General features: G+C 43.5%; 1 protein-coding gene across 1 annotated transcript in view; it reads right to left on the bottom strand.

Annotated features, from left to right (window-relative positions):
* Positions 1-22,556: 22,556 nt before the first annotated feature.
* Positions 22,557-26,497, bottom strand: part of LOC143930694 (uncharacterized) — a 67,632-nt gene continuing 63,691 nt past the window's right edge. The window contains exon 10 of the mRNA XM_077455231.1: positions 22,557-22,941. Coding sequence (XP_077311357.1) covers positions 22,749-22,941 — 193 coding nt within the window. The 3' untranslated portion in view covers positions 22,557-22,748. The remainder of the gene's footprint in view (positions 22,942-26,497) is intronic.

The raw sequence follows: 26,497 nt of genomic DNA on the forward strand, positions 1-26,497 counted from the left end.
TCTGAAATCAGAAATTTTGGTTCGAAGGAGCCTTTTCTAACCAATTCCCATAAAGAGCCGTGCTAATCCCCATGCTGCTGGGGTCAAATCCTAAAGCGACCACGATTTTTCATAAAAATCATTAAATTGTGCTCCCCACCTTTAGGTCAACAGAAAGTCAAGATGTTCATCCCCTCGATGTGGGACACACTCTGAAAAAATACCTGGAGATCACGGCTCCCTTTCGGCAATCAGATTTTATTTTCATTTCTTTCAACAGAGGAATGTTGGCCTCGGTTGATCCGTTACAGCATGGATCGTGCAGACCAATCGACAAGCTAATAGAACAAAGGGCTTGGCTCTTCCAGAGGCAGTGACAGCAAACTCAACCAGGAGTGTCTCGACTTCCTGGGCAGCTTCGTGCTATGTCACTCCTGATATCTGTAGAGAAGCTTCCTGGTCTTCCATCAATACATTTGTGTCTCACTACTGTGTTGAACCAGCTGCCTTATCTGTTAACTCTGGTTTGCAAGTACTGTCAGCTGACAGTGTTAAATAAATTTATTTTCTTTGCTCAGTATTTTCCCACCCGGTGTGTATGGAGAGTTTTTTCCCAAACGTTACTGCCATGTAGTCTGTCAGGAAAATGGAAAATTTCCTATCAAATATTTACCATTATTTTCCTTTCCTGATAGACTCCATAGCAACTAGGGGTGCGCATCTTCACTTACCTCACGATTCGATTCGATTACGATTATCATGTTCACGATTCGATTCGATTTTGCGATGCATCACGATTAATACCCAAGTGCCCATGATTTTCAACTTTTCATCAAAAAATAAATGCAAGCAGTCAGAAATTGAAGAAATATATTTATTTGTATCTGCTATTTAAACAAATTATACCAAGCTCCCTGCTTATAGTAAAGTCTGAACATGAACCACATGAACAGTGCAGCAGACAACAGTATTTATTTAAAAGAGTACTGTGACACCAAAACCTGTTGTGTAGTACAGTGTTGGCCTGGTAAAGTAGTTTACATTTTAATATTTGTTATGCAGAAGTAAACTACTTGTAACAGTAACACTACCACCTACATCTATAAAACAAAGCACTTTCACTTCCTGACTGAGTGGCAAACACAGTGAACCTATAACACAGTCACACAGTGTGTTTCAGAACTTCCTGGTTCACCGTGATGATTGTTTGCCAATGCCACCACCACCACCACTGCCCAGTGAGTCAACAGCACAGATCACCTAGATCAGCGTTATAAGCTCTCAGATTTGTGTCACCCAGTCACTTTACAGAAAATGTTACCAGCACTCTACCACGATATACCTGGCTGTACCTGAAGCCAAGCCACCATTAGAGGAAGCTGGAAAATCCTTGACATAATAAATCAATTGAAGCTTAAAACCTTGATCTAAACTGTTATGGGATCAGAAATACACACGTCAGAATCAGAATCATGTGAAAGGGTGGGCCACAGTCAGGTAGGTAATGGGCATTGGCACAGCCACTCATTGTCATCAGGTCAGTGAGTGTGTGTTTTTTCTCTTGTTTGTGTATTTGTGTGATCCAATAAAGATTAAATTTACTCCAGGTTTTAAGGTTCAGTTTATTTTCTCAAGGATTTGCCTTCCTCTGGTGGCTTAGCAGGCCTCAGTTGTCTGGAATTAAATATAATTTTAGAATTTATTTAGCTGAGGGTTAAGTTGACCCCCCAAAAATTGACATTTGACAATCATACAGTTTATTTATACACACATCAAGTGTGAAAATTTAATGGACACATTTTTGAAGATTGTGTCTGAAACAATAAACCATTCTCCATCTCCCCCCAGTGCTAGAAAAGCTTGTTGACTGACACTCGAGTCATTACTCAGTCACTTTACAGAAAATGTAATACCTGCACTCTACCACGATACACCTGTAACTGAAGCCAAGCCACGCCACCATTAGAGGAAGCCCAAAAATGCTTGACAGAATAAATGATCAATTGAAGCTTAAAAACTTGAGTTAAACCATTATGGGATCAGAAATACACACACGTCAGACGGTGTGTGATTTTTCTTTTGTGTATATTGGTGTGATCCAATCGAGATTTACTCCAGGTTTTAAGATTCAATTTATTCTTTCAAGGATTTGCCTTCCTCTGGTGGCTTGGTGGGCGTCAGTTGTCTGGAATTAAATATAGAATTGGTTGAAGGTTAAACCCCTAGAAAAACAGACAGACAGTCACAGAGCATGACAGACACACTGTGACAAACATGCCATTAGTTACACGACACGAAACTACAAGTATAAAAATTCAAAATGGACAGTTGGACACACAATAGTAGAACTGTCGTTATAAGGTCTTCTTGACAATAACATACGAATTGGGAATAGATTAGGGACTCGGGAGGGAGAGGGAAAAAAGGGAAAAAGGGAAGGGGAAAAGGGAAGGGGGAAAGGGAAGGGGGAAAGAGGGAGAAAGACAAAAAGATAAAGAAAGAAAGAAAGAAAGAAAGAAAGAAAGAAAGAAAGAAAGAAAGAAAAAGAAAGCGGGAGTGAGAGAGAGAGAGAGAGAGAGAAAGAGAGAAAGAGAGAAAGAGAGAAAGAGAGAGAGAGAGAGAGAGAGAGAGAGAGAGAGAGAGAGAGAGAGGGGAAAATGGGAAAGGGGAAAGGGAAAATGGGAATGGGGAAAGGGAAAATGGGAATGGGGAAAGGGAAAATGGGAATGGGGAAAGGGAAAATGGGAATGGGGAAAGGGGGAAAAGGGGAAGGGGAAAAGGGGAATAGGGGAAGGGGAAAAGGGAAAAAGGGAAAGCGGAAGGGGAATAGGGGAAGGGAAAAGGGGGAAGGGGAAAAGGGAAAAGGAGGAAAGGGAAAGAGGGCCTTTTAATGAAAATCTGCAAAAAACTAAAATCATTATCTCAATGGCAGACAGTGCTATAAACAAACAAATATATACAATTAACACCGCTGGTGTTGGTGTGGCAGACGGACAGTGGGCACAGTGGGCACTGGGCAGGGGCACTGGCAGATATGTAACGACAGTACACGCTTCTACCTCACACTGTGACTGTCCCATTGTCCCTCTGTCCCATTGTCCCTCTGCCCACCAACATCCTCCTGCCCCCATTTCATTAAATTATGGTTTTATGTATTTAAAAAAAACAAAAAAAAAACAGTAAAGTAGTTAGTTAGCCCAATTTTTTGGTATAATGTGAAAATTTTACATTTGCATTACATTTACAGTGGCGGACAGATACAGATTAGATTATATGATATTTTTATTATTTTAGATTATATTATATATTAATCTATTTTAGTTTGGTAGTACCATACCACCTCTTTTAGTCTAGTACTACTAGTGTGTGTGACAGACACTCAGACAGTGAGTTTGGTTACCCCTACCTGTGATGATGATGACCATGAGTGAGCTGAGCGCAGTGCTGTTCTGGTGCCGGAGCAGGTCTCTCTCTCCTCCTCTCTTGCTGCTGCCTGTGAGTGAGGACTGGAATCTGAGACAGAATGACAAGTTTAGTGAGTGTACTAGTTCTTCCACAGTTTGTGTGTGTGTCTGTGTGTGATAGTGACACGAACATGACAAATGACAATGACACAATCAGTTACCTACCTGATTGATTTGATGATGGTACTGACTCTGAGCTGAGTGGCAGGCAGTGTGGCACTGTGTCTGACTGGCAGTGGCACTCAAGTGCTCTTGACTCTGTCTGGACTCTGGACGGAGCTGGTCTCTCTCCTCTCCTGCTGCTTGTGAGGACAGCGCAGCCTAGCTCGGGTCTCTCTCCCAGTCCTGACTCCTGTCACTGTGTCCTCCTGAGTCGGGTGATGGGCCTGACGATGGCACGGACGGTCGGTCTCCCTCTCCCCCTGTAACAGTGGCAGCCTGAGCTCTGTGCTGGCCTGGGGAGTAAGGCAGCCCACTGGGAGGAAAGCTGGGGGGGGGGGGGGGGGGGGGACTGGGACTCGGAGGAGGTCAGACTGTCTTCTTCTCCTCTCTCTGAGCTGCGACACAGGGGGATGACGTCAGCGGGAGGCAGGAGAAAACGGCACGAAAGCTTCGGCTGCTTTCGGTTCCACTCGGAGGAGTGGCGGCATGGCGCGAGGATGACATCATCCTCAATAATCGATTACTTAAAGCTACAGCATCGATGCCACATCGTGGACGGTCGAATGCCGATGCATCGATTCGGCGATTAATTTCAACACCCCTAATAGCAACAGGAGTTCCTGGAATGCCTGGAGTCGGCTAGTTACGAAACGCGGCTAATAGCCCAGAGCAAAGATTGATGGGAGAGATGTCCTATAGGGCAGTTATGGAGGCAGGACTAACCCACACCTTGCTGCCATGGAGTCGATCAGGAAAGGGAAATTAGAGTAAGTATTTGATAGGAAATTTTCCATTATACTTGCCTGATCTGTGACATGGTTTTGCACAGAGCAGCCCAGATCCTCCTCTCCTCGGATCCCTCTTCGGTGCTCCTGGCACTTCCCTCCTGTTGAGTGCCCCCAAAGCAAGCAGTTTGCTCTAGGGGCACGCAAGCCAAGCCACAGCTCCCTGTGTCCATTCAGACAAAGAGCCATGGTTCTGCCCCACCCCCTTTCCCTCCAGATTGGCTGACTTTGATTGAAAGCAGAGGGCGCCAATGGCACCACTGTTGTGTCTCAGCAATTCCGGGGGGAGAGTCCCGGACACCCGAGGCACTCGTGCACATCACTGGATAGAGATGGGGATTAGGTATGCATTAGGGGGGCTGAGGGGGATGCTACACACAAAAGTTTTTTTTTTCTTAATGCTTAGAATGCATTCAGATAAAAAAAAAACTTCTGCCTTTACAACCACTTTAAGCTATCAAAATTAACGTGTGCTGTAAACTGCCTCCAGCATTGCTCCTGATTCTTCTTGCCCAGAGCAAGAAGTCCAAAGCCCCTGAAAAGCAGGAAGACCACATTCATACTGGATACGTTTTTCAGGCGCTTTAGTGCTAAGGCTGCATTCACACCTGAGCGTAGCGTTTTCTAGCAGAAAATCGCACGATTTTGCGGCGTTTTTTTACCGCGATTCGCTGCGTTTTTTACCGCAATTTTGTGCAGGGCAAAAGGTCACCAATGTTAAAAGAAGAAAAACAATTTGAGCGACAAAAAAGGGTCCTGAACTTGTTTGAGCTTCAGGCGTTCGGCTTCAGGCAACATGGAGTGGAGATGTGAACCATCTCCATTGAGAATAATACATTTTATCCCCTCCGGCGTTTTGTAGCTTCAGGCTTCAAGCTACAAAATGCTCAGGTGTGAATGGGGTCTAAAAGTAGCGCCCGAAAAATGCCTCATCTGCAGTCCCAGTGTGAAAGCCAGAGTGAAAGACAGTATGTTCGTACGTGTAGTGGAATGACAATAAAGATTTGATTTGATCTTCAACTGCCATGGTGCCGCACATTTGTCAGTTATGACATCAGCTATTTGATGGTTTGACAGTTTGGTTGAGGACACAAACAAATGTGACAGTTAGCAACCCTGGCATGTAACTTTTTTGAAACCGTTAAATCGATGGGTTTAATTCAGCTTTATGATTTAGAGCCCTTTCACATTGCCGCCACATCAGCAGTAAGGAGCCGCTAGTATTAGCGGCAATTTACCGTAATTTTAGCAGCACTTTTAACCCCCGCTAGCGACTTTTTTTTAACATCCTGCCAGTGCAGCGCTTGCCTGCCTCCTCTCCCCCTCTATTGCCACATGTGGCACTTTTTTTGGGGGGGGTAGCTGGTTTTGATCTATTCCCACTTTCAGCTCCGTTCGCCGTAATAAACTGAGTTGGAAGTTTGCCTGTTTTTTCCAGTGAAGGATAATAGCCTTACGGCATAAAACAGGCTGCCAACCCCTTCACCAGGCCCAAGACAGATCAAAACTTGCTAGGGGGAAAGATATGGTTGTAACCATAGTGATACATTTTGACATGTCTACCCAAAAACTCTGTACCGCTGGGCAATACCAGCAGCGATGTCAACCTTGCCTACATTTTTTTCCTTGTATTTTGCAAATCTAATCCTTTGATTTTGTTGTAGCATCTTCCATCTTCAAAGATTTTTCCAATTTATATATCCAAGTCAATTGCCAATAAAGCCAACTGCAAACATCTTTAAATATAGCAGAATATATATCAAAGAAAACATCCTCTGCCTCTTCACAGACCTGCTTCCTGCAGGGAGGAACAATGAGCAGGCATATCCAGAAGTTTTCTAGGCATGCTTTCCAAACGTGCACTCTTTTTTTCATGTTATAAGAGTTAAAGTTGGAGACCCACTTTAATCATTTATATGCAACAATTAAAATTTGCTTCACCAAAGAAAATACTTATTTATAGGCGGTGCACCTAATGGGAACTTTGGTGCCGAAACTGAAAATGCAAGATGCACTTGGCCAAAAACCAAAAATGAACGTTTTAATATATATATATTTTCATATAGAATTGTATTATATTCTACTTTTTAATTAATATGAATTTAAAAGAATATAAAATTTGTCTTCGGCCATTATTGGCACCTTTAGCACAAGAAAAGTTCAAGAGAAATGTATCCCTTTAAAGTATATGCAAGTCTTCAAACTGGTCTGCTGCGCTTCTATTGTTGTGTTAAAAATCCTGCCTGATGCATTTTTGGTCAGTTAAAACAACCGCACCAAAAACGCACCTGCCATTGAAATGCATTGAAAATGCAGCATCAATAACGCACCGTGTTACATTTCAGATGCGTTTTGAGTCACATGACCTATGAGACACACCATAAGCACAGCAAAACTGCCACGAAATGGCTGCAAAATCACGTGTTTTCTCTTATTGCCAAAATGACAATAACCCCATTTTCAGCTGATAATTATTTTGCACTCACAAAAAATTATTTTTCTAACAAACTAACTACTTCAGCCCCGGAAGGATTTACCCCCTTAATCATTTCAATACCTTAGGGCATCATGTGATGTCCTTGACTTTGTGAGGGGATATCTGAATGATGCCCGTGGCTACAGGCATTCTTTCCAGCCGGCGATTCTGTGCACGTTAAGAATGATCATAGTTGCAGTTCTGCTGCTTGATCGTGCTTACAGGCAACGGGAGGGGACGTCCCCCCTCCCGCTGCCATGCGGGGCTTCTCCAGGCTCTTCCGTGCCATCGGGGGCCCGGAGAAAGAATCAGCCGGTGCCGGATGATGACAGAGATTTCCGGTGACCAGATGGTCACCAGTCATCTCTATGACCATCAGAGGCTGGCCGCGACGTTATGACATCGGCTGTCAGCATGAGATTGGTGAATTTTTTTTCACGATCTCATGCTTTCCAGCCCGGAGGAGAGATGTGGGGTCTTACTGACCCCACATCTCTCCATGAAGAGGACCTGTCACAATAGATTCCTATTATGTTTACATGCCTTGTAATAGGAATAAAAGTGATCAAATAGTAAAAAAAAAAAGGTGTAAAAAAATAAATAAATAAAAAATAAAATTTAAACCGCCCTGTCCCTGGTAGCTTGCGTTCAGAAGCAAACTCACATGTAAGTCCCACCCACATATGTAAACGCCGCTCAAACCACACATGAGGTATCGCCGCGTGCATTAGAGCAACAATTCTAGCACTCGACCTCATGTAACTCTAAACTGGTAACCTGTAAAAAATTTCAAAGCGTCACCTATGGAGTTTAAGCACTGAAGTTTGGCGCCATTCAATGACTGTGCGCAATTTTCAAGCGTGACATGTTGAGTATCTATTTTCTTGATATAACATCATATTTCCCATTAAGGCTCCTCCGATAATGTCCGCATGACAAAACGCATAAGATGGGACTTCCCTTGGTTTGCAATATATCACCTTCTGCGGTTCTGAGCTTCCGTTTGCGGTGAATCCAGCATTGGAACACACGCCGCGCCGGCTGTGTGTTTTTTTTTTTGGATGCCAATCGATTTTTTGCTGTGGATCGAGTAGTATTCATGCATCGTGGCTCAAGACTTATGGTCCTCGTCTGTTTTTACCATTTATTCTTTGTACTTTTTAATAATAAAAATGTGATTTTTAATGGAATCACGCTATGAGACCTATCCTTTCCCATATATGTGAACTGACTGTTTCTGACATACTAATGGGTGGAAGGATCATTTGCTGCTGACACTTTTGTTTGTGGAGAGATGCAACGATTGGAGGTCCTATAAACATCTGACCATATAGATTCCCATATCGGAGGGATACCGGCTACGGAATTAGGATTATATACACCTGTTACCCCATCTGGGGTGAGGTGCTCTGGTGAGTGCATACGCAAGAGGCGAGAGCTGAAGAAGGAGGGGAGCACTGAAAAGTAAAAAAAAAATTTCTTGCTATTTTTGCAAATTTTGGTTGGAAGATATTTATTCATATTTTTGGTATTATTATTTTTTATATATATTTCCTATTTTCCTCTTTTAATATTTGGACTTTCATATATTTTTGGACACTTCATTTATTTATGACAGTTTCATTATCTCATTTGCACTTTATTATTATATTTGTGGATGGAAGTTCACAGTAATTTTAAGGCACTTTTATTTTTATTTATAAATTCCATGAATTTCTGTGCACTGTAGGAAGACTTATTTATTTACAGATTATTGATTTCATTAATTTTTGCCATTCACATACCATTGTTTTTTATGTACTTTTCTGCACTTAATCTGCTTTCTGATTTTTCATATTACGCACTGGCACTTTAGTTACAGAGATATTACTTTTACACATAGCTGTGGGCTGATTACAATGACCGCCATTTTATTCCCTAGGATGTCTGCCAAAAGAACATATATAGTGTTTGGGTGTTCTGAGTAATTTGCTAGCAAAAAAAAATATGATTTTTTACATGTAGGAGAGAAGTGCCAGAATAGGCCCGGTATTGAAGTGGTTAATGACCAGGCCATTTTTTGTGATACAGCACTGTGTCGCTTTAACTAACACTTACTCGGTTGTGCGACACTGTATCCAAACAAAACAGTTTTTTTCCCCCACAAATGGAGCTTTCTTTTGATGGTATTTGATCATCTCTGTGGTTTACATTTTTAAAAATAAATACAAGAAAAAAAAAATTTCTTCATTAGGTTGACCAATATGTATTCTTCTACATGTTTTTGGTAAAAAAAAAAAATTCGTCATACTTACCTGTAAAATCCTTTTCTTTGAGTACATCATGGGACAGGCTAATATTCATTACCTGCTGGGTTATACGCCATCTCTAGGTGAATGGACACTGGTAGACCAAAGGTCTTTAGTCAGGAAGCGATCCCCTATATAACCCCTCCCATACAGGAAGCACTTCAGTTTTGTAGCAAGCACTGATTTATCAAAAAAAAAAGAGGAGAGGGATCCCTGTGTCCCACAATGTACCTCAAAGAAAAGACTTTTACAGGTAAGTATGATGAAAAAATCCTATTTTCTTTTTATATACATCATGGAACACAGAGCCAGGCTAATATTCATTACCTGCTGGGACATCCCACAGCAATAGCCTTGAGGGGATGGAGATACCCTGACAAACAAAGGCCATCAGAACTTATACGGCAGCCCACAGTACACAACCGAATCCTCGGCTGCTTGAATATCCACTTGATAAAATTTTGTGAACGTATGCACCGAAGACCAGGTGGCAACACCCCTGGTAGAATGAACAGTCAGCCTACCCGCAGGAGCTCTATGTTTCAGACCGTAGGCCTGAATGATCTATTGACAGACCCAATTGGCAATGGAAGCCTTGGAAGCTGCCTGCCCCTTCTTGGGTCCGTTTGGTAAAACAAAAAAAGGAGTCTGATCCACGGATCTCCGCAGAGCTAGACAAATAAACCTTGACTGCCCGGACCACATCCAAGGAATGCAATCGTCTCTCTTCCTCCGAGGCTGAGAAAAAAAGAAGGCAAAATAATGTCCCGATTTAAATGAAAGGCCAAGACCACTTTTGGCAAAAAGGATGGAACAGGTCATGACACAACCCTGTCGTGGTGAAGGATCAAGTATGGTTCCCTGCACGGAAGGGCTGCCAACTACTACACCCTTCTGGCTGAGGTGATGGCCATCAGGAAGGCTAGCTTGCATGACAGCAAGTCTAATGGAATTTCCTTGATAGGTTCAAATGGTTGTTTCTTTAACACAGACAGCACCACGTTCAAGTCCCAAGGACACATTGGTAACCTAGGGGGATAGGTTAATAGGGGGAAGTAAGAGAGTTACCACCTGCATAAAGGTTCGGATCAGTGAATGGGAGGCTAAAGGCCTTTGGAAGAATACTGATAGGGCCGAAACTTGACATCTGATTGTACTCAAAGCCAATTTGATTTCCACAGCTGACTGTAGAAAAGACAGAATTCTCCCAATCACGAATTTCTAAGGATGCCATTTTCTGGCTTCACACCAAGCAATAAGTCTACCAGACCTTATGATAAATTTTCCTAGTGACTGCTTTTCTGGCATTCACTAGGGTAGACACTACTGGTCTCGAGATGCCCGGTCCTTCAGCACCCTGGCTTCAATAGCCATTTTGTAAAATTTTCTCTGATTGCCAGAGGATCCCTTGTTTGGGACACAAATTGCTGTAGCTCGTGTTGAACCTAGATGCCAATAGGTCGACCTCTGGCCATCCTCAACGCTGGCAAATTTCCTGGAACACCCTTGGGTGTAGGGACCATTCCCCCAGGCAGATCTGCTATGCGATATATATATCGGCACATCTCCCTCTGCCCAGGCTAGTATATGGTTTACTTCCTTCAGAGCTGAATGACTCCTGGTACTGCCTTGGTGGTTTATATAGGCCACTGTGATGGCATTGTTGGACTGAACCCCAATAGGGCAGTCCTGAAGCTCCACAGTCCAGGACCGTAGGGCCAGACCTACTGTCCATAATTCAAGGACGTTGAGGGGCAGGATCTGTTCTGTCCCTGACCATTTCCCCAGAGCTGTGAACCTTTCTAGGGTCGCTCTCCAGCATGAGAGACTGGCATCTGTAGTTACCGGGAGAAAGGATTTTCCCTTTTGCAAGTTCTGATCCTGCAACCACCAGTTTAGTATTAAGCGTGCCTGAGGAGATAAGCATATTGTATAAGCCAGGGCTTGTCCTCTTCTGTTGCAGGCCAACAAGATATCTTGTTGTAAAGTTCTGGAATGGCACTGCCCTGAAGGAGGATACTATCCTCCAAAGAAGACTCACACAGAGCCGAATGGAGGGTTGTCTGGTGCCTCTTATCTGACGCACCTGATCCTTCTGGGCACAGATCCTTACAGGTGGCAAGAATACTCTTGTCTGAACTGTATCTAGGATCAGACCTAAATACTTTAGTCTTTGAGCTGGTTTGAAGGCTGACTTTTTGGTATTTATCATTCAGCATAAGCTTTTCAAATACCACACTGTGCATATTATGCTCTGTTCTAAAGCCTGTAATGAGTGATCTCTGAGCAGGAGGTCATCCAGATACCCAAGCACTAGGATTCCTTGGGCCTTTAAAAGACCCAGTACTGGTGCTGGGACCTTTGTGAACACTCGGGGAGCTGTAGCAAGCCAGAAGGGTAGAGCCAAAGTAAAAATTGCATTCCTCTACTGCAAAACGTAAGAACTGTTGATGAGGCTGAAAGATAGGCAGGGCCGGACTGGGAATAAAAACCAGCCCTGGAAAAAATTTCATACCAGCCCAACAGCATAACGTCATTATTTTCTTGTTCATGAAACGGAAAACCATACATTTTAAAGCACATTTGATGAAGAATGTATTAGGCCCCCTTGAACTTTTCAACCTTTTGCCACATTTCAGGCTTCAAACATAAAGATATAAAATTTTTATTTTTTGTGAAGAATCACCAACAAGTGGGACACAATTGTGAAGTGGAACGAAATCTATTGGATTTTTGAAACTTTTTTAACTAATAAAAAAAAGAAAAGTGGGGTGTGCAAAATTATTCGGCCCCCTTGCGTTAATACTTTGTAGAGCCACCTTTTGCTGCAATTACAGCTGCAAGTCACTTGGGGTATGTCTATCAGTTTTGCACATGGAGAGACTGAAATTCTTGCCCATTCTTCCTTGCAAAACAGCTCAAGCTCAGTGAGGTTGGATGGAGAGCGTTTGTGAACAGCAGTTTTCAGCTCTTTCCACAGATTCTCGATTGGATTCAGGTCTGGACTTTGACTTGGCCATTCTAACACCTGGATACGTTTATTTGTGAACCATTCCTTTGTAGATTTTGCTGTATGTTTGGGATCATTGTCTTGTTGGAAGATAAATCTCCGTCCCAGTTTCAGGTCTTTTGCAGACTCCAACAGGTTTTCATCCAGAATGGTCCTGTATTTGGCTGCATCTATCTTCCCCTCAATTTGAACCATCTTCCCTGTCCCTGCTGAAGAAAAGCAGGCCCAAACCATGATGCTGCCACCACTATGTTTGACAGTGGGGATGGTGTGTTGAGGGTGATGAGCTGTGTTGCTTTTACGCCAAACATATCGTTTTGCATTGTGGGCAAAAAGTTCGATTTTGGTTTCATCTGACCAGAGCACCTTCTTCCACATGTTTGGTGTGTCTCCCAGGTGGCTTGTGGCAAACTTTAGACGAGACTTTTTATGGATATCTGTGAGAAATGGCTTTCTTCTTGCCACTCTTCCATAAAGGCCAGATTTGTGCAGTGTACGACTGATTGTTGTCCTATGGACAGACTCTCCCACCTCAGCTGTAGTTCTCTGCAGTTCATCCAGAGTGATCATGGGCCTCTTGGCTGCATCTCTGATCAGTCTTCTCCTTGTCTGAGCTGAACGTTTAGAGGGACGGCCAGGTCTTGGTAGATTTGCAGTGGTCTGATACTCCTTCCATTTCAAAATGATCGCTTGCACAGTGCTCCTTGGGATGTTTAAAGCTCGGGAATTCTTTTTGTATCCAAATCCGGCTTTAAACTTCTCCACAACAGTATTACGGACCTGCCTGGTGTGTTCCTTGGTCTTCATGATGCTCTCTGAGCTTTCAACAGAACCCTGAGACTATCACAGAGCAGGTGCATTTATACAGAGACTTAATTACACACAGGTGGATTCTATTTATCACCATCAGTCATTTAGGACAACATTGGATCATTCAGAGATCGTCGCTGAACTTCTGGAGTGAGTTTGCTGCACTGAAAGTAAAGGAGCCGAATAATTTTGCATGCACCACTTTTCAGTTTTTTATTTGCTAAAAAAGTTTAAAATATCCAATAGATTTCGTTCCACTTCACAATTGTGTCCCACTTGATGGCGATTCTTCACAAAAAATAAAATTTTTATATCTTTATGTTTGAAGCCTGAAATGTGGCAAAAGGTTGAAAAGTTCAAGGGGGCCGAATACTTTCGCAAGGCACTGTATATATAGATATGAAATTACATAGGGCTTTATATATGCAAATTCCAGTTAAAAGTGGTCAATCATCACGGGGGACCCCAGGAACTCATAACGTGGGGGGGGGGGGGGGAACCACCTTCTGAAGAAAGAATACACTAAGGTAAGGGGGGAGGGTTACTAATATCAGGGGGAAACCCTTTATATCAGTGCCCCTTACATTATCATATTCACTTCCCCTTACATCAGTGACCCCCCCCCACCCCGACTGGCCTGTGGGCGCTGTCACTGACCTCCTCTTGGGTGTACGGTTCAGGGCTCAGTCAGTCGGCTCCAGGTCAGTAAGTCTCAGTCTCACTGTGCCCACAAATGCGGCCTCACTGTACCCATCAAATTCAGCTTTACTGGGCCCTGAATGCAGCCTCTCGTGCCCTATGCCCCAGTCTGCAGTCCCTGTCTGTGGGAAGGTGTGTTGTTGATGCTTGGTATGGTACCTTGCATGCCAGCAGGATATCCATGACGGCCAGCAGCAGACAGGGTCTGTTCTCATTTTGGATGGGGACGGTGCTCCTTCCAGAGGATCTGTTTGCTGTGAGATGGAGTGGTCCCCGGCCACCCGCTGTCCTCATTTTCCAGCCCCAGTCAGCCTGTCCTCAGGTCCTGGGGAAGTGGAGAGCACTGGGTGGGAGCTGGAGAGAAGGGGGAGCAGAGAGTACTGGCAGGGTTGGAGAACACATGGGATGGGGGAAAGAACAGGGGGAGGAGAACACTGGGAGGGAAGAACAGGAGGGTAGAGCACTGGGGGGGGGAGCATGAGGGTGAGAGCACGAACAGGTGAGAGAGAACAGGGGGGAGAGCACTGGGGGGAGTGGAGAGAACGGGGGGGAGAGCACGAAGGGGGGAGTGGAGAGAACAGGGATGGGGAGTGGAGAGTGCTGGAGAGGAGCCTAAAAGAATAGTAGGGAGAGTGATGGGGAGAGCTGGAGAGCACTGGGAAGTGAGAAAGAACATGGGGGGGGGGGAGAGCACTGGGGGGAGTGGAGAGCACTGGGGGAGTGGAGAGAACCGGCAGGGAAACAGGGGGAGAGCACTGGGGTGGAGTGGAGGGCACTGGGGGGAGTGCACGAACGGGTGGGAGTGGAGAGCACCGGGGGGAAAGAATGGGGGAAAGCGCTGAGGACTGGAGAGCAGGGGGGGGGGAGAAAAGAATGGGGGGAGCACGAACAGGGGTGGCAGCACTGGGGGGAGTGGAGCACTGAGAGGGCAGAAAGAATGGAGGGAGCACGGGGGGGGGGAGCACGAACAGGGGGGTAGTGGAAAGCACTGGGATTGCGGCTAGAGAAGGATGGGGAGAGCTGGAGAGCAGGGGTGGGCAGAAAGAACAGGGGGGGGAGAGAATTGTGGAGGAGAGCACGGGGGGGGGGGGGGGCAGTAAAATAGGTTGGATAGGAGGATCCACTGGGGGGGCTGCATATAGAGGAAATGAGCCTTCTATATTCCCCCATGCAGCCGCAGAATGCGCGATTCTCTTCCTCTCACTCCTGCAAGCATTGAGCATGGAGGAATATAGAAGGCTCACTTCCTCTATATGCCGATCCTCCTATCAAGGCACTATGGCACACAGGGCAGGCTGTACAAGCAGAATCTCATCCTATAGATCACAGTGCTGGCTGGCTGTGTTCGGCAGCCACTCTGTAACACAGTCCAGACCGGCTTGTGTGATAGTAGATAGAATCAACTTTCGGCCTATCACACAAGCCGGTCTGGGGGGGGCGGGAACTGTTACAGAGCGGCCGCCGATCACAAAGCCAGCCATGCGATGTGATCTATAGGAGGAGAGAGCAGAGCAATGTAGCCGCTACTAAAAGCGGCCCCAGGGCAAGCGGCCGAACGGGAAATCTCCCGGTATCCCAGTCCGGCCCTGAAGATAGGTATGTGTAATTACGTGTCTTTTATGTCGATGAAGCCTAGAAAGTCTCCCCTCTGGAGTAAGGCTACTACTGACGCACTCCATCCAAAAGGACTGTATCAGTAGATACTTGTTCAGGGACCTTAGGTTCAAAATGGGCCTTGTGTCCTCGTTTGGTTTCTGAACCATAAACAGGTTTGAGTAAAAACCCTGTGCCCCGCCCCCATTAGATACTGGAACCTCTATAATCACTCCTTGATGCACCAAATGATCAACTAGAAAACTTTCCCCATGAAAAGGAAACATGGCAATAACTTTTTACAAGGAAGCTTGGCTGACCAGTTCTTAAGCCACAAGAGTCTGTGCACATGTACAGACGAGAGAGCCAAACGAGAAACCTGCTGTATTGAATCCTTTAGGCTAGGTTTCCACTAGTGCAACTTTTCATGCAATTTGGGACTGAAAAGTCACATGACAAGTTGTACCCCATGATTTCCAATGAGTACCATTCATATCTGTGCGACTTGAAGACGCAGTGGCTTCAAAGCAGTTAGGCCTATCATACCGTTTGACCTGATCCTTTACAGACTGGCAGATAACAATTGCTGCAACAGCTGGCTGAATAGCTGAACTGGCCAAAGAAAAGGAAGACTTTAATAATAACTCCAATTTCTTGTGAACAGGGTCTTTCAAGCCCGGTGCGTTATCTACTGGATAAGTTACAATCACTGGGACACCCCACAATAATAAGTAAAGGGGTTTCACTTACCCGTCCAGGCGCAGGGCAGCTTAGAAACTAAGAGCCCAAACTTCACCCATCAGGGCAGGTTCCTGTCACTTGAGGACCTTCAAGGACTGGGTACTATTTTCATGTGTAGGCTCCACTCCCTTGGACCTGTACAGCACCCTGCAGGAATGCCTTAGCACTGTGGTGTCCAGGATTCCACTTTGCAGGGTCCAGTGCCCGGAGACTTGCAGGGGCTTGAGTCTTCATTGCGAGGCTCGGGTACCATTTATCTAAGCATATAAAGCCTGTATCAAATCGATCTGATCGGCCAATCCCTTGATTCATTTAAGAACCGTTTGTGGGACCAGAGACCTGGAGCTCAAGTACTTCCTGTGTGGGAGGAGTTATATAGGAGATCACTTCCTGTCTAAAGACCTTTGGTCTACCAGTGTCTATTCACCTGGAGATAGAGTATAACCCAGCAGGTAATGAATATTAGCCTGACTCTGTGTCCCATGATGTATGAAAAAGAAAGTTATAGTGTCTACAAAATAAGGGATATATTTAAGGCATTTTTGGTATTTTTTTTTTTAACTAGTGATCAGCAATTTTTAGTGGGACTGTGACATTGTGGCAAACTGATTAGACACTTTGAGACCAGTGATCAGAGCTGAAAATTGTCACTGAACAATGCATAAATGACATTGGCAGGGAGAGGGTTAACACTAAGGGGCGATCAAGGGGTCAAGTGTATCATAGGGAGGAGTTTCTAACTGTGGGGGGGGGGGGGGACTGACTGTGAGTAGAGAGATAGCTGTTCCTGATTACTAAAACAGTGGCAGAACTGGGATCTGTTTTTTTTACATAGACAGATTACCGCTCTGGCTCTGTGGAGCGATCGCAGGTAGCTGGCAGACATCACGACCACCATCGCCTGCTATAGCCATTAAAGGGACCACCGTACTGGTACGATGATTCCAGCAGTTGAGCCAACCTACTGCAGTATAACTGCGGCGGCTAGTCCCTAAGCAGTTCAAGACCATGTTGCAAAAATAAAAAAACACTCAATTAAAGTCTTAGGAGCAAAGCTAAATTTTAGAGAACATATCAACTAATTTAATATAACTGAGTAAAACTGATCGTAAACTGGTTGTAAAGGCAATTTTTTTTTTTTTATCTTAAAGCACACTTCTGTGCAGCAACCCCCCTCATCCTTACCTGAGCTCCACCCAGTGATGTTGTAGGAGTTTCTCAGCTGCCCGGGACTCCCCTACTCATTGGCTGAGACAGCACACACCCACACACTATACCATTGCTTTACAGGGTTAATGCATTTAGTTTTCTCTAATAGGTGATCCAAGGTAAATAAGTCATTTTAGGTTGCTGGTGCTGAAAAACACCACTATGTTCCATGTTATACCCCAACGTGAATGTGATGTGAAAAGTAGAATCAATCTTTAAAAAAAAAAAAAAAAAAGTGTGATTAAAAGACTCCTTAAAATCCACTGAAAACATCAGAGAAACTTTGTGGATACTACACTGTAGTTCTGTGAGTTTTCCCCACTGTTTGCTGAGAGCACAACAGAAAAGTCACACAACACACACACACACTTAAGAGCAAAACACCTTTTAATGATGCTGCTGTAAAAGAATTTACCTCAGTTATCTCAGGATATTAAAACATGGTTCATACATAAAATGTCATAAAAGAAAACACAACACAGATATTCAAATTTTAAACTGTAAAACATCAAAGTGCAAACTAATCCCATTGTGACGGTGGCCTGCAATTGTAATCCTACAATAAGAAAGTCAGAAAAGAAAACCTTTCAGCATTATAAAAGCACTCACCTGTGTCTGACGTCTTGTTTACATGGGCTTGTACAAGAACAGTAAGAACCGCAAGCTTTAACAGAGCAATTACAGAGATTTCTTCAAGCTTTGTAGAAGCTTTAAGAGAACCCTTCAGCTCCAGTATGGGAATGTTAAACAAAGATCTCAATAGGCGTGCCGACTGTCAATTTAAATAAGAGGTTATCAGGCCACAGCACAACCTGAAGCTTTTTAAAGCCCATTTGCTTGTTTAACCAGTTCCCATCAGCTCACAGTGCATTTACTGCAGGCGGCACGGGCAGGCTGGATCACGTACACGTACATCATCCAGCCTGTTCCGCGTTGGGGGTGCAAATGCGTGTGCTGGACACAGATCACCCAGATCTGTTCGTAAAAGCAGCACATATTACACTTGTTGGGCACACGGTTAACCCCTTGATGCTAAACCTCTTCCCAGCCATGGTCATTAACACAGCATTCAGTATTATATCCGATCACTGTATTAGTGTCACTATTGATGTCATTATCAGTGTACCTCCCGTGGAGGGTCTGTTTGCACCAGATTCCCCCCCCCCCCCCCCACACTATAAATCACTGATCACTGCCTATATACCTTCATTTGCAGACACTATAACTTCCACACAAATCAGTGTACTTATTGGGACTTTTTTTTAATTTTTTAACAGACATGTAGCAGAATACACTGTGGCCGAAAGAAAATATATATATAGCTCTACTTGTGTGAAAAAAATTGTAAAAAAACTTAATTTGGGTGTGTTGCATGACCGAGCAATTTCCAGTTAAAGTGACACAGTGCTGAATAGCAAATTGCAAAACATTTCACAAAAGCTTGGTGTTCATGCTGCTCTTATACAGGCTGAAGTCCGTGTGAACAAACTGTCAAAAAGCAGAATGAAGAGGAAGATGTGTTTCCTGATGCCCAAGCCACAATTTTGGGTTGCATTTTCCAGCTGCTTTTCTAGTTCTCTTTAGAAACAAACCTCAGCTGTGACTGAGTACAGTAAACAGCATTGCTTACCCTGCGATAAATGCACCTAAACAGAACACACAACATTGGTGCACGTTAACCACAGTATGGGCAATAACCAAGATTATTTGGTTCTAAAGTCACTTACTAGGAATATGCAACAAGACCAACACAAACCTTGGTAAAAATAGTCCAACTGCCAGTGAACACAATGCTGTCAGGTATCTTAACATTTTAAGAATACCATTACCCAACTAAAAGCATCACATGATGCATGCATTTTATTACTGAACACCATACCATCTATTGCACTCCTGCAGAGGCCCCAGTTTCAGGCACAAATTCAATGAGGCCTAAAGTTCAGTTGCAACTTGCCACTCAAAAGGTACTTTGTAGCACAAAGCAATGAGCTCCCCTACTCACTGGCCAATAATGGCACTCTCCCTGGACTGTGGGTTCCTGGCAGAGCTCAGAGTTGACGGCAACTTTTCTTGTTCAACATTCATCTGGGAACATTTTGGGCAAGCAGGAGAGATCTCAGTAATGAGCAAAAGGTGCATGCAGGAACACAAAGGGGACACTTGGCTTAAAAACATTGGCATACCTGACAGTTTTGCTATAAGGAAATCAATCACATAATATCAGCATTTCTGCAGAGGACAAGAGAAATGGTTGGTAATAAATTGACCGGTTTGGTATTCATCAATGTAATAAACAACGCAATGCCACAGGTAATTACTGATAGTAGGGGATTGTGCTCTCCAGAAAAGACTATGGGGGTTTTCACAGAGGTTCTCCACCTACATATAGTATTAGGTTAATTTCTTATTAATATTTTTGCATGTCTGCATGCCAATTGCCTGCGTCTTAGTTATGTTCATTTTATTTTTTTTTTTAATACTTACAAGTCCTAAAATATTACTGGGTAAGCAAAAGTAAGAAAAGTTGAGAAGAAAGGAGTGATAAAACAAATCTGCATAGGAAAGGGCTAAAACAAAACAAAAAGACCAATCCTGTAGACATGGTGACATTACTGGGGGAAGATATGCCTTCATACAGTACTGGAAAGCATAGGGCTCTAAACCCAGAAATGGGAGCATGTCTGCTGAAGTGAACCATCGGGGTAGATGGCTAAGGTAGATTATCAGTAGTTATAATTTGGGAAAATATAGAGATTGTGTGTGTGTGAAAAAGCACTGCAAGATACACTATATGAGCTTGATGACCATTCCATACTATAGGCATTAATATGGAGTTATCTCCATCCCTTTTGTGGTAATAGCAGCCTCCATTCTTCTTTCCACAAGATTTTGAAGTGGGTCTGGACATGTGCACCCAATTCAGCCAGAAGAACATGTGTAGTGTCAGGTAACAACTTTGAACAGCATTTCAATTCATTCCGAAGGTGTTCAATAGAGCTGAGGTTAGCCCTCTATGCTGGCCAATTTTAACTACACCAAACTGGTCAAGCCATGGTTTTTGGACCTGGATTTGTGCAAATAACTTATTTCAGAGGGGTGTCCACATACATTTGGTCAAATGTGGATATTTAATGCCCATGAACATTAGTGAGACATTAGGCATGTCAGCAACAGCCGATTGTCACTGCCATATGTTCTTACCATATACAAAAGGTAGGTTCCCATTGAGTCCTGAAGCTCCTAACTCTGAACCTGTCATTGAATAATCTTGTATGAAGCCAATCTAAAAACCATACAATGATTTGGATTTGTAGAAGGGAAGGTGATGGTAACCATTTTAGGGATGTTTAGGATAGTGGCGGAATCTAAAGGACAAAGAAGTTTGATTCACCATGATAATGCTCCAAACCACTCGACACTTTCTATGGCTGCCATCCATAAGGAGTGTTGGAACTCAACATTTTACCTACTTGTATAACTTTATTTTCCAATACTTCCATGTTTTCTAATCTGAAAAATAACAGTCTAGTAAGCATTTTTGGACAAGAACTACACTGATGTAGGATATAATTTAATACCTTTAACAATGTTTTTTGTTTATTTGGTGGAACCTATGCAAGCCTTTAAGGTTAAAAATATAGAAAAAACAGACCAACCAAACTTTAAAGGATCACATAGGTAGAGAAATAATGGAACTGACCTTGGGCTGGAGTGGACTGCTTTTAGCTACCAACATTATTTTCTATTACAACTTTACTTTAATAAAAAGCACATCGGTCTTGCATATTAAAGAAATACCAGATTTTGGTCCTTATTTTTATTCTTAAACTGAGATAAAGTAATGCATGCAATGCAAACATAGTAAGAAGGAAACTTCAGTCCATTGCCTCTAGAGCAGGGGTCTCCAAACTATGACCCTCCAGTTGTTCAGGAACTACAATTCCCATAATGCCTTGCCATATCTGTGAATGTCAGAGCTATACAATGCCTCATGGGGCGTGTACTTCTGCAACTGCTGGAGGGCCGTGGAGATCTCTGCTATAGAGAATGAGAACTTCAATTTACTGCATGTTTGTACCTGCTTCCAGTAACAGCACATTAGGCCGATAGATATGTGGCCTGACATGGGACTTGATACCCTGCTGTTATGTACACCGTAATAGCCTATCCCATTTAGTTATTACAACTTTACTTTTATTTTCTATACTATCCGCAGAAAAAAAAAAAATGTTTTGGTCAGACAATTGGCTGGACGGTTTCATTTTTCAATATATGGACAATTTTGAGCAGCAATATTTACATAAATGGTTGAACAGTTTGTCCACTGACAGACAACAGTAGAAAATGCACTTTTAAAAGCAATTTGCGGGGCATTTAGCTTTCCAGCATCAGAAATTAAATCTGATTGCCAATGAATCAACAGTATAGTGAATTTGTACTTTGCTCAGGGCAAATATCAACCAGTTACTCTTACTGCTGTCCTCCTCAGTAGCACTTTCCTTTGAACTCCCCCAATACGCCACGGATCGAGGAAAAGAAGTCGTAAGCACTAGTTATATCTTGAGTAAATGCTTACACAGGCCAATCACCAGTGTTGTCACCAAGGAGGACAAGAAGTGAATATTATGTTAATTTATACCTGAAATTAATGGGCATTTGCTTTTGCTCCCAAAGATTGACTGAGGTAGGTTGTCTGGCTGTCTGACTTCAATAATTTGAATCACTGGCCCAGAAGCACGAAGGAAAGAAAAAAACAGAACTCCTGGTCTGCATGCTTGTTGATGAGCTGTTAAGTTATAGCCATTGGGTTAGCCTGACAGCCAGAAAACTGGCTAAGACTATGTAATTCAGTTCTTCACTGGTTTTAGCACAGAAAAATGGACTGGATTTAGTTCCCCTGTTGGAGAAGAAGTCGTCCTGATTGCCTCCTCATTACCTTGGGTTAAGCGGTTTTGCTGCACAGTTGTAAAATTAATATAGGCTTTCGATGTGCGAGTGAATACTAGGAATGAATTGTTGCTCTTCCTCAATGATGTAACAATCACTGCGAACTGCATTCTAAATTGTATTGGTTATTTTTTAATACATGTTCCAAGTTGCTTTTTTTACCAGCTTTCCTAGCAGTTCTCTAGCTGCTAAAAAACAAAGTCTCAGCATACATGTGTAAGGATGTAACAAAGCAAAAAATGTTTAGGTCCACAGTAGTGAGGGAACCACAGACTGTGGAAGCCTCACATATATATCAAATGGCTTTGATTAGCCAAATTTCAACACACTGAACAACTGAAGGATATCCACCACATAAAATGACTGTCAGACAAAAAGCAGGCTGCTTCTATATTGAATCTACTTGTACTTTAACACCTTTAATAAAACAAAAAGTTCTGTTTGGTAAAAGATAAAGTCATTGCAACAATACACTGCCTATGACAAATCACTGACAGTGTGTACAACAAATTCTACTATTACAATTTTAAAGGGATTTTTTTCTTTAACACAAGTGTCTCAGTACTTAATGAAAACAAACACCCGTTACTGAAATCTGCTTCTTTGTGGGAAGTGGCCACCCATCTCGGGCATACCAAGGGGACGAGCGGGAGGCGCCATATTATGTGGTCCTCTTAACTCCGGGGCTTCTAATGGCTTCTTGGGGGGATATGGAGCAAACCTATTGGGTGGCCTGATCGATTCTTCTGAAGGATTCATATTCCTCCCTTCAAATGGTCTGAAATAAATCAAAAATACTAATTAATCATTTAATTAAATTGTACATATTCAAAGAAACCTGTATGGGGAGAATTACTTTTCCCATGTTGACCAGATATTTTAATGTGACGAGTAGCTAGAACAGGTATACTGCATGCGTAGTAGGAAACAGGCTGTGAAGCCGCAAGGTTTTACTTCCTGCTTGCCTTAGTGAAGATGCCAGTGCCTGCACCTGGAGCTGACTGACAGATCGGCTTGGGGTGCCAAACATCCTGGGCTCCCTGGACAGGCAAGTGTCCTTACATTAAAAGTCAGCAGCTACAGTATTTGTATTTCCCCCACAGGCTGTAACTCCTCTTTAAAGTGGTTGTAAACCCTTACAAACCACTTTGACCTACAGGTAAGCCTAGATTAAGGCTTACCTGTAGGTCCAAGCAATATCTCCTAAACCTATATGGTTTAGGAGATATTTGCCCGAAAACGGGCACCACTGTCTACGGCGCATGCACCGTAGACAGCGGCGCGCAGGCGCACTGAGCGCGGCATTTCCAAGAATGGAGCTGCCGTGCGTGTCGACTCCCGTGCGCATGCGCGGGAGTGACGTCATCGCGGCTTTGCCGAATGACAGCGGCGGAGCTGCGAGACGCCACCAGCAAGATGGATGCGGCGGGCTACAGGGGACAGTGGCGACTTCGCTGGCTCCTGTGTCAGGTAAGTGACACATAATGGGCTACTATGCGATGCATAGTAGTCCATTATGCTTTGCCTTTGCAGGGAATGAAAGAGGAAGTAAACCCATCAGGGTTTACTTCCTCTTTAAGCAATCATTAAATCTCATATCATTGTTTCCAAGTATTACAAAATCATTTTGAATTCCTTGTCAAAATAATATGGGATAATCCTGCCATGAACATCCTCACTCAGAGACTTCCTGTTTCAGATGACAATGCTCTGTCTCCCAATTGCTCTCCAACATTACTACAGTAACATGTGCTACTATAACAGGCTGTGCCAGCACTCATTAGGTAGGCTTGTTTTACCATTGTCAGTCATAAAACCCTCTCCAAACAAGCTGCTGGAGTACATGCATGTAAATACAAAGTACTGAGATGTAACAAAGGTTTTAAAAAATGTATCTTCTATGAGAGAAAAAAGGGCAATATAATACACAAATTTTGCTTTAGCAAACCCAGCGTCATCCAGTGAGGGTTTATATCGGTTTATTGGTAATAGCAAGCATCTTGTGGCTGGTCTTCAGGTCCCCGCGCACCATGTTTACTGTAGGAAGCTGGATGTGACTCCCTGCAGCTTCACAGCTGGCTCCCAACTGCGCATACGCAAGCCAAAATTAGAAGAGGAGAGGCGAAAGGGGATTTTAAGGTGAAGTTTCGCTTTAAGTCTTCCACACACTGCATGAATTTCAGATGTCCGCTGCTGAATTGGCTGAAGTTTGGTCCTTGGGTGGCCCGTCAGCTGAACAGTAACTGCATCCAATCACGTGCAGTCACTGTTCAGGTATTCCGACAGCCTCGAATGCCAACTGTCAGAATGCAATAGCTAGTAAGAGATTTCTTTATCCAAGCTGAGAGATGGCGGAATCTATCTGATTTCTCTTGTTAGGTCCCATAAGCTGTACAAGAGTAATCTATACATGTGTGGCTAGCTTAAAGGCAGAACTTTTTTCATTAAACAGCCTAGAGCAGTGATGGCGAACCTTGGCACCCCAGATGTTTTGGAACTACATTTCCCATGATGCTCCACTACACTGCAGAGTGCCAGAGCATCATGGGAAATGTAGTTCCAAAACATCTGGGGTGCCAAGGTTTGCCATCACTGGCCTAGAGCTATACTCTTGCTAAAATCAAATTGCCAATAAAAGTGCTCCTTATAAAGAAGCTAATACTGGCTTGTCCTGCTGCCTTTTCAGCTATTCAACCGCCCAACTCCTACATCACAACAGGCCACAGTAATGACACGGGGGGTCAAAGGAAGTAAAGTGAGGAGTCAAAAATCCATCAAACCCGGAAGGGGTTGATCTCTAAAGAGACTTCAGCCTGCGAATACACTGACAGAGCACCACTAACATTCTCTGGTGATTACAAGTGGCTCCAGTCTCTGTTGGACAATCAATTTACTGTTTATTATGGAAAATGCAGATGGATTTTAACCACTTGCCGATGGCTGAACATCCATGGACATCCTGGGCTTTGTGGTGGTATATTTGAATGATGCCTGAAGCTAAAGGTATCAGACCCCTTTCACACCACACCGCCCATAGCGCGGGCGGTAAAACGCCGCTATTTTTAGCAGCGTTTTACTGCCGGATTTGTGGGGGTAAAAGCGCCCCGCTAGCGGGCGAGAAAGGGTTAAAACATTTATTACAGTGTTGCCCCATTGATTTCAATGGGGAGCAGCGGTAAACATACCGCTCCAAAGAAGCTGCTGGCAGGACTTTTCCCTGACGTCCTGCCAGCGCACCGCTGTAGTGTGAAAGCCCGAGGGCTTTCACACTACAAACAATGGTGCAGCTTTTTTAGGGCAGATTGCAGGCGCTATTTCTAACGCTATAGCGCCTGCAAAACGCCCTGGTGAGAAAGGAGTCTCATTCAGATATCAGCGTTTTCAGCCGGCGATATCCTACACCATAAGAATGATTATGGTCAGATGCTAGATCATCCTTACGGGCGGAGAGAGGAGAGGTCCCCCCCTCCCCCCCCACGGCTTCTACCGACTCACCTCTGCGAATGGCGAGTTGGAGAATGGATCTGGATGTCCACCATAGATATTTCTGGCAGGCCAGATGGTCGCCAGTGTCTCTATGGTCATCGGAGACCGGGCGCCGCATCCAAAAAAAATGGCACCGCCTTGGCTGGGAAGCCGTGATCGTTTTAGTTTAGTTTTTTTGTATTATTTTAAGCTTCCCAGTCTAGAGGCAAGATATGGGGTTTTATTGACCCCATATCTCACTGTAAAGAGGTCCTGTCATGCCATATCCCTATTACATGGGATGTTTACATTCCTTGTAGTAGGAATAAAAGTGATCAAAACATTTTTCTAAAGTGCCCCTGTCCCCGTGTGCTTGCACGCAGAAGCAAACACATACTTAAGTCCCGCCCACATATGAAAACGGTGTTGAAACCACACATGTGAGGTGTCGTTGCAAACAGAGCGAGAGCAATAATTCTAGCCCAACACGATATTGACATTAATGCTTTTATAGATAAACGCCATTACAAAAATAAGGAGTTATGTTTTTTTTTTTTTATATAATGTATTCATTGATATGTATTTTTTCTGTTCATTAGAGGCCGTATTTCAAAAGGACGACTTATTTTCCTTTCCTTTTTAGCATACATTTATAAAAGAAGAGGGGTGTAGTTCAGTTATATATACCTCCTATGTGGTTCTTCGCTTTTTTTTATTATTTATTTTTTTAGTCCTTGGTGTGGATTTTATGTCTAAATTTGTAATTATATTTTTGTGTATTTCTGGTATTGCGTCTGGAATCATACAATACCAGAATTGGCTTTCTATCTCCAAGTTATTGGGAAAAGATATGGTGTGGAAGCAATGGT

This window comes from Lithobates pipiens, unplaced genomic scaffold (assembly GCF_037356315.1).
Source record: "Lithobates pipiens isolate NorthernLeopardFrog02 unplaced genomic scaffold, aLitPip1_a1.2 Scaffold_25, whole genome shotgun sequence".
Classification (NCBI taxonomy): domain Eukaryota; kingdom Metazoa; phylum Chordata; class Amphibia; order Anura; family Ranidae; genus Lithobates; species Lithobates pipiens.